The sequence below is a fragment of the Danio rerio genome, chromosome 3, assembly GCF_052040795.2.
Source record: "Danio rerio strain M-AB ecotype USA chromosome 3, GRCz13ab, whole genome shotgun sequence".
Lineage (NCBI taxonomy): Eukaryota > Metazoa > Chordata > Actinopteri > Cypriniformes > Danionidae > Danio > Danio rerio.
In genome coordinates, this window is record NC_141023.1 from 42,862,358 (window position 1) to 42,871,772 (window position 9,415).

At 33.3% G+C, this 9,415-nt stretch overlaps 1 protein-coding gene across 34 annotated transcripts in view; it reads left to right on the plus strand.

The window, feature by feature from the left end:
- The window catches only part of micall2a (mical-like 2a), a 30,819-nt gene extending 22,358 nt beyond the window's left edge, over positions 1 to 8,461 (plus strand). For 7 of the 34 annotated variants that reach the window (XR_015479554.2, XR_015479557.2, XR_015479549.2 and 4 more), the window contains 8 exons: positions 14 to 115; positions 1,254 to 1,315; positions 1,409 to 1,532; positions 4,338 to 4,440; positions 4,589 to 4,662; positions 6,709 to 6,823; positions 6,946 to 6,992; positions 7,074 to 8,084. Coding sequence is in view for 8 of the 34 variants with exons in the window: in XM_087242221.2 (XP_087098347.1) it covers positions 14 to 115; positions 1,254 to 1,315; positions 1,409 to 1,532; positions 4,338 to 4,440; positions 4,589 to 4,662; positions 6,709 to 6,823; positions 6,946 to 6,992; positions 7,074 to 7,159 (713 nt within the window). In the remaining 26 variants the exon portion in view is untranslated. 34 annotated transcript variants of the gene reach the window in all.
- Positions 8,462 to 9,415: the final 954 nt, after the last annotated feature.

The window sequence follows — 9,415 nt, forward strand, 5'->3', positions numbered from 1 at the left end:
TTTCTTTTCACAGGTTGTAATAGTGATTGTTCCTTGGCCTCATGCGTATCACCCTCTACGTCCTGTAACAAACCTTCATCTCCAAAACAGCCTCGCTGCAGGTCAGCGACATCAAGTAAGCATGTTCAAATGGTGTTATTTTAAGAAATGGTTATTAAAAAATATATTTTATTTTATGTATAAAAAAATTTCATAATATAAATAAATGTTTTTTTTGTGTGTGTGTGTGTGTGTATTTATATCGCTTGAACTAATAATAAATGCCTTATTTATACAGTTGAAATCAGAATTATTAGCCCCTGTTTTTTTTTTTTTTTTTTAATTTCCCAAATGATGTTTAACAGGGCAAGGACATTTTTACAGTATGTCTGATGATATTTTTTTCTTCTGGAGAAAGTCTTATTAGTTTTGTTTTGGCTAGAATAAAAGCAGTTTTTAAGAATTAAAAAAAAAATTTAAGGTCAAAATGATTAGCACCTTTAGGCTATTTTTGTTTTCGATAGTCTACAGAACAAACCATCATTATACAATAACTTGCCTGGTTAACCTAACTAACCTAGTTAAGCCTTTAAATGTCACTATAGGCTGTATAGAAGTGTCTTGAAAAATGTCTAGTCAAATATTATTAACTGTCATCATGGCAAAGATAAATTAAATCAGTTATTAAAAAATGACAAGCTTATGTTTAGAAATGTGTTCAACTTCTCTTTGGGGAAAAATAAACGGGCTAATAATTCAGAGGGGGCTAATAATTCAGACTTCAATTGTATATTTCACTAGAAATAGATTTCGATCAGTTATTTTATATTTCTTAGTATTGAAAATGGTTGTAAATAGTAATGTTGTTAATTTAACCCAAATAAATCTTATATTGTATAAATGTAAAAACGTAATTGTATCTTGGATTGTTGCTATATTTTTTTTATTTAATTTTTTTTTTTAAGAGTTTGTCAGTTCAAGTTTTAATTAACTTGAAGAATTTGTAAACCATTTAAATACATTCATTCGTTTATTCATTTTCTTTTCGACTTAGTCCCATTATTAATCAGGTGTTGCTACAGCGGAATGAACTTATCCAGCATATGTTTTACGCAGCGCATGCCCTTCCAGCTGCAACCCATCACTGGAAAACACCCATACACTCAAACACTACGGACAATTTAGCTTACCTAATTCACCCATCCTTTTGAATATAGTCTAGCAGTTTGTTGATGGTTCTTTGTACACTAATAAAATGTGTGCTTTAATTTTAGGTTACGACAATGGAAATATATTATGTAATGACAGCTTGCTCCATGAAGCAAGGTCACCTACTGTAAGTTTTGCAAATCTCGACTCAAATTTATTCATTTTGTAGTCATTTCATAAACCGTATTCATCTTTATTTTAATATTATGTGTATTTCCAGACAAAAACTTGCTATATCACGCCAGAGCAGATCTCAAAAGAACTGCAAGACATTGAAAACAACCTCAACGATTTGGAGAATGAAGGAGTGGAGCTGGAATGGAAACTTCGTGTTTATGAAGAAGGTTTGAGATCAGATATATTAAATGTTATAGTAGTACAGCTGCTCACTTAAAATATTAAAGTCTCAAACACTCCTGAAATCTCCAGTCTAAAGGATCGCGATCCTTTAGAATTATTAAAGCTTTGATCACTCTGGTACATTTTAGATCTTTCATTTATGGTTAAAACCGCTTTAGTCATTTCAAATAATATTGTTTTGTTTACAAACATTCAAAATAGGGCTGGGCAGATACGGTATTATAGCCAATCACAATAATTTGACAAGGACTTTTTTTCTTTCTATATTGATTTAAGAGCCTATCGCACAACAAAACGTGCAAGAATGGGAATCTAGAAGTGTGTTTCTCAGAAATGCACCAAATTTTTGGCCAGCAAAAAATGATCGGCCACCAAAAATAGGTTATGCTATTTAAAGGACCCACTAATTTGTGTCTAGTCATTAACAATTGTCATAAATGAAATTTATTTAAATATATATATATATATATATATATATATATATATATATATATATATATATATATATATATATATATATCAATCAATCAATCTTAGGCCTTAAAGTCTTGAATTGACTTAAATGTTGTTTAATAGGTCTTAAAGGAAAATTGTGACCCATTTAAAATTATTTATGTAAAGCTATCCAATCACCAACTGTACATCTCAAAACTGTTCACAACTAATATTATAACAGGCTGTTGTGCATACATTTTAGCTTTTAAAGAGTTTAAGTCATGTTGAAAAATGTGTATACAACTAAGGTCTGCTTGTTTTGATGCATTATATCAAATATGTGCCTAAGAAATACCTAATTTGTTTTTTGTTGTTTTCTGCTGGGCCATTATAAATACTTCGTTTTAGCCCTTTAAGACAACGACGAATGAAATTTTAGACTTATAGAGTCTTAAATTTGACTTGGAGAAACCTGCAGAAACCCTGTATACTCTTTAATCTTGAAGAATCAACAACTGCTATCGAAGTTATATATCGTTATTGTTTAATAATCAAAAAGAAAAAAATCGAGATTGCAATTTTGCCATATTGGCCAGCCCTAATTTAAAATATCAGAAGTACTGAGATAATCATTTACAGTACATCCGGAAAGTGTTGAGAGCACTTGAATTTTTCCACATTTTTTTTTTTATGTTACAGCCTTATTCCAAAATTAATTAAATTAATTTATTTCCTCATTTCTACACACAATACCCCATAATGACAATGTTTAAAGATTTTTTTTTAATTGTTGCAAATTTTATTTACAAAAAAAATATATTATTAAAACCCAAATATCACAAGTATTCACGATCTTTGTACTTGAGCTCAATTTAGAGCTTCACTGCTCAGCAGTGAAGTGTTTTTAGCAGCTTGATTGGAGTTCACCTGTGGTAAATTCAGTTGATTGGACATGATTTGAAAAGGCAGACACCTGTCTGAGATCTTAGGGTTGACAGTGCATGCCAAAGCACAAACCAAGTATAAAGATAAAGGAATTGTCTCTAGACCTCAGAGGTCTTGTCTCGAGGCACATTTCTGCTGCTCTCAAAGTTTCAATAAGCACAGTGGCCTCCATCCGTAAGTGGAAGATGTTTGAAACCACCAGGACTCTTCCTAGAGCTGGCCAGACATTTAAGCTGAGTGATTGGGGGAGAATAGACCCAATGGTCACTCTGTCTGAGCTCCAGCATTCTTCTGTGGAGAGTGGGAAGGACAACCGTCTGAGCAGCAATCCACCAATCAGGCCTGTATGGTTGAGTGGCCAGACGGAAGCTCTGTAGAAACCTGTAGCAGTAGACTTCCATAGTGTTGGTTTTTCCTACTATGAAAGTCGACGGTTACAGGTTTTCTACTTTGTTTCTTTATTCTGTTGAACAAAAAAAAAAAGAAGATATACTGAACAAAGTTTGTGTTCACCTGTGGGTGAGAAATTGATAAGTTTAGACTGCACTATCCCTTCAAGAATAATGATTCTGTTTATCCAGAATGTAGGTCTGTGTAGTTTGAAAGTGAGATTTGAAGGTTGTGAACTCTTTCAAGGTTGTATGCGACTAAATCGACATCATCAGATTCTCTTTTTGATGCAATGTAACACCATGCGGTGTGTTTTAGATGCCATATAACAGCCATGTGTATATTTATGCATGTGTGTGCTCCGAGTCGTGCGAGTTGCGCACTCATTCCAAACCTGTTAGCTGTGCCTGTCCACCTGGGAGTCAGTGTTTCTATGTAGCCTTTAGGGGAAGGCAGTGGCCAATAAAGGCCTCTCTATTCTAGCAGCCAGGGCCAAATGAGGCGAGGCGCAGGGGAAGCTCCCTCTCCTCCTGTGGGATGATGGGATGGAAATGGAGGAGGTGGTGGGCGGCAATGAGAGGCTGCTAGCTGAATGGGGCAAGGGCATCTGATTGGCTCTTTTCAAGGTCACCGTGGCACAGTAATATCATCTCCAGGCTCGCTGCTCCAGTCACCTGTCCTGCTGTGAGCAACCGGAGGGATTTCAAAGAAACCGTCACTCCCACCAAAAGCCAAAACCTCCGCTTGATCAAATTAAGTTTGTGCGCATTCATGATTGTACTTGTATTTTTTTTTTTGTACCACCTCAAGGCAATGTCAATGGAAAACATGCTTTTAGACCGCATTACAACACTCTATTAGGGGACAAATAGAATTCAATCATAGCTCAAATAGAAGTTGGGAGTGAGTATTTGGAGATGCCTGTCTCTTGAGCACTTTAAATTGTTGCTCGAGGTGGTGTGTATCTGTGTGTGTGAATGATGCAGTTTGGACCTTACTGACTTTGGACTGTTTTACAGAGGGTCATGGGGACATTCTGATGGACCCCTTAATGGTTGATTGGTTTAACCTGATTCGGAAGAAACAAAGCTACATACGGAGAGAGTCGGAGTTGATGTACATGTAAGTGATCCATTTTAATGTGCTTTATTTCTGAATGACAATGTTTTTGAGATTTAATTGTAGATTAATAAGATAATAGAGAAGTCAGCCAAGTTGTTCAGTATCTAGGGTCTGCTTGCTGTTGTTTTGAAAGATTTCTATTTTTTAGAGCAAGAACACAAGATCTGGAGGAGCAACAGCCGGGAGTGGAGGGGGAACTCAGGAGATTGATCAACAAACCAGGTAAAGAGCACTCCATTGATATCTAGATTTACTGCAAACCCCCTTTCAGATAACATCAAGTGTAGTTTTTAACAGTAATCTGTACGGTCAAAATAAGTGTTTTGTTTTTATTTTTATGAACCTTCTAGTGATCAATCAGCAAAACAAGTTAAAAGGTATTAAAAAAAAAATTATTATATACTGAAACATCTGAAAACATTGAAACGTACTGAAACATCTCTTTATATTTACCACAGAGTAAAGGGACCAGAAAATATCAATCTGTTTTGTACTTTTAAATGAGTAATAAATAAACGTGCGTTATGGATGTGACAGAAGTCTGCAAGTTTGCAGTATACAACATACTTTGTAGTAATTCTGTGAACTAAACTGCACAACCCAAATAGTGAAATAGTGCTAATTAAAAGGATAAGAGTTGGCTCTCTATAGGACAACCATGATTTTATTTGATTTATTATTTTTAGCATTTATGAGGAAAAAGCGTCGTCATGGATGTGACCTCTTTCCTTTATGGATGTGACAGATGTGAAATTGCCACTTGTGTGACTTTGGTAAATCAAATATAATACTTTGAAAACATTGACAGATACGTTTTTGAGTATTTCTAAAGTACTGTAAAATACTTGCTTGCACAAACTTGGGTTTTTACCAAAATACGGAAACTTTTTTTTCTATTTTTTTTTTAGTTTCTTTTTTTTTTCTATGGCAAGGTTAATATTTCATCACCTTAGAATTATAAGGTTCTATCTGTCATTTTTTCAAATTGTGTTATTGACATTCTTATTAAATGACAACTTATTTATATTATGGGATGTTTTTTTTTTTCTTTTTAGAAGTTGTTTACATTTTTAAGACTTTATTAAAAAAAACTAATGTTACACACATACTGTTTGCTATGAAATGCAAAAACTTTGAAGCTCAATATCTCAGAACACAGATAGAACCTTTTATATCCAAGGTGACTATTTGCATGGAATTGTATGCATGTTTTTATTTCCTTTAGTTAGTTCCTGTTTTAGTTGGAGATTTTTAATTTTGATAATCCAGCCAGGGCATTTCCGGTAAAATATCATGTCATTCTATACTTACTCCAAACATCTTTTTATCTAGTTTTAAGATTAAAAAAACCTACTGAATCATTGGGTCTATTTATGACTATATTGATTATATTATATTAGGGGTGTCAACTCGGTCCTGAAGGGCTGTTGTCCTGCAACTTGCCTCAATACACCTGCAGGGATTTTTCTAGAAAGCTTAGTAAGAGCTTGATTAGCTAGCCAAGGTGTGTCTGATTGGGGTTGGAACTAAACTTTGCAGGACACTGACCCTCCAGGACCGAGTTTGGACACCCCTGTATTACATTATCGATGTTGTCAAAGAAACCTCATGAAATTGAAGAAACCCAAACCAGCTACTTATTGGTTTGTGAAAGGTGTCAGCAATTTTATTTATTTTATTATTATTATTATTATTATCATATTTTTATTGAAACAATGCTCCAGTAATTGTTTGCAATGTTGAAATGTAAATATTCAAATGAATGACAACCAAAATGTAAAGACATAATTACCTAGTCTCATTAAGTACAAAGGCATTCCATGTATACATCAACACACTATTAAATATATTTGATCATTGCTGTTAATTAAATGTTCGAAACACTTAATTCAAAAACATAAGTGTGTGTGTGCGCGTGCTACTGTAGTGTTTTTTTAGCTACATTAATGTTAATAAATGTCAAGAGCTTTTTTTTATTTTGCTTTCTCTTTACTTATTGGTTGCTTTTAAGTTTGCTTTTAGAAATTAGCACTAAATACAAATTTAAGCGTCTTCATTGATCTCGTCTGACACATGGAGGCAATTCTTGGATATGCTTCAAATTAAAATGGTGATGATTTTAATTAAGCATTTACAAAAGTGCAAAAGTGGTATTACAATGTCAACCCCAGTTAAATGCAATGACTGTTTTATATGGCTTGGTTCATTTTTTAAATTTCTTTAATTTGAAGAACTGTCATTTAAGCTGTGGGTTTGTGTGCTTATTAGAACATTTCAAAACTCTGAATGAGAAGAAGAGGGAAACTGAGCTGTTGAACAGACTGATGAAGATTGTGAATGACAGAAACGCTATTGTTGAGGGTCTGGAGGAAGACAGGATAAGGCAAGTCCTCAAGAAACCACAGTTGCTGACTCTGCATGTCAAATGCCAAACTTTTTTTAGAGCAAGAACAATATCAATATATGCAAAAACACTTTTGTAATTGTACTACATCACATTTCAAGGGAGGAGGAGGAAGATCAACAGTTGAATGAAATGATGCAAAGACTGGGTAAGAATTTTCTCTTATTCTTATTTTAAATCAGAAGCAGCCCAAGACCATCATGTGAACATTATTTATGTCACCATGCAGGTCTTCAGAAGTTTAAAAACAAACGCAAGTCATCCTTCTCAAAGTTATTTCGACGACGAAGTAAAAAAGCCTCGATGGGAGAGTGAAGCTCAGCTACTAGACTGACGTGCTCCATATGTTCGGCTGCAGTTTGTTGAAACTTCATCTTTTTAGATGTTTTAAAAAAACAAGGTGGGTCTACAATATGTCAGGTGGTTTAGTGAGGTAAGAGTTCTTGAAGTAAAATGTTGTTTATTATTAACTTTTTATTATTTCAGTCATGTTCAGAAAGTTTTTCACTTTGATTTACCTAATGCTTGTTCTATTCATTTAAAATGTTTAATTTTGCTCCTATACTTTCAATGCGTGGGCTCCTTTTGAATAATTATTGTTCAGAATATACATTTACTTAACTTTATTTTTATTTCCACCCCCTCACTTGTTCGGAGATAAACCGTACCGTTGTATTAGCAGATAAACAAACAGATGTCCAAGGCTGGCTGAAGCACGCTCTTTGACTGCCATCCAAAAATCTGCGGAGCATCTTAATTTAACCCTAACCTCCAATAAGCGTTGAGCTCAAAGATTGAAAGCGTTCAATGTGCTGTGCTAACAGTGACCTGAAGGGGGCACTATGAGCTTGCATGCATGTGCATCAGACTATCCAGACTCTTATATCCTGTGAACGCTAAATCAAGCTGGAGATTAGACTGCAGAAGATCTTGTGTGCGCGCGCGCTGGAGAGGCACGGATTATTGGTTTTATTCTCTTTTTAAGTCTCTAACCTAGTTCAATTAAAAGTGTACCTCATTTAACTTATCTAAGTAGTAGATGTGCAAAGAGGCCTTTTTTTTAATGTTTTAAATAAAAGGTATGACTGAACTGTTTGAAAAAGCTACTTCAGGAATGTTTTAAAGATGTTTTAAAAAGTTCTCTGAAGAGATGCTGATGATGTGCTTATTTATTGTGTATTTGACTTTAATAACATGGGTTATTCAATAAATCTTAAGGAAGTTTCTAATTGTATTATAACCAAGGTGAATGCAGAGTTGTTGTTGTTGTTGTGTTTTTTTTTTTTTTTTTTTTTGATGAGCGGGAATAGAAAAAGCAAAGTTTTTATGTACAATACCGGGCTTTTTAAATGTTTTAAAATACGTTTGTCTTGCTCACTAAAACTGCATTTATTTCATCAAGAATACAGTAAAAATTGTGAAGTGTAATTGCACTGTAAAATAACTGTTCAAAAGTAGTTTATAAATTTAATCATTTATTTCAGGGAATTTTTAAATTAAATTTATTTTTTTAAATTTATTAACATTTTTTGTCACTAAAACTAAAATGTCAAAATATTTGAAATAACAAAGACAGATTGCTCCAGCTGAGCCCCCCGCCCTACTGCATCATTTCTATACAATATTATGCACATTTTTAATCCGTTTTACACCATAATATATACATACATGCAATACAAGTAGATAAAAGTTCCCTTATGTTCACTCATCTTTTGTACATGTATACGCACACAATGAGTCACAATAGACTTAGCAAATATAAAATAAAGGACTAAAATCATTTAGATAGAAGTTAAAATAAAATAAAATGGAGGGAGGGAAGGGAAAAAATGTGAGAAACAAATAAACCAGTCAAACTGCAAATATTAAATTTGTATCCATTTGCTCTATACATGTCATCACTGGCTGCCAAATAAGATTTTTGACTGCAACCTTTGGTGGAACACCGAATCTTCTCTATTGTAAGATGGTACAGAAGATCTCCAAGTTGGAGAAAAATTGTCTTTCCATTTGAGCAGTACAAGACTTCTAGCAACTAATTGTGAAAAAAATTTCCTACTTTTGGTATTATTGGTCTAAACTGGGATTAAATCAAATTATTCCAGTGAAATATTTATTTATTTTATTTTATTTTTTAATGAGCTTCATTACTCCAGTCTTCATAGTCACATTATCCATCAGAAACCACTCTAATATTTATTAATAATAATAATAACAATAAAATTATTATTATTATTATTATTATTATTGGTAATAGTAATAAAAGCAATAATAACTGGAGTAATAATTGCATTTGAAACTACATATAATTAAGCAGTTAGTTAATTTTAATAAATATTTAACATCATACTTTTTTATTGTCATTTAATAAATGTTGCCTTGATGAACAGAATAATGTTCTTTAAAAAAAAAAAAAACTGACCCCAAACTTTTGACCAGTAGTGTATTTTCATGCTGTCTTTGAATGCGAGATGTCTGCATTTGGACTGAGGAGAAATATTGATTGGAAATGCCTATCCATTTACAATGGTTCCAGTTACCAAAAAGCCTAGCTAAGTCGAAACTTCCAGG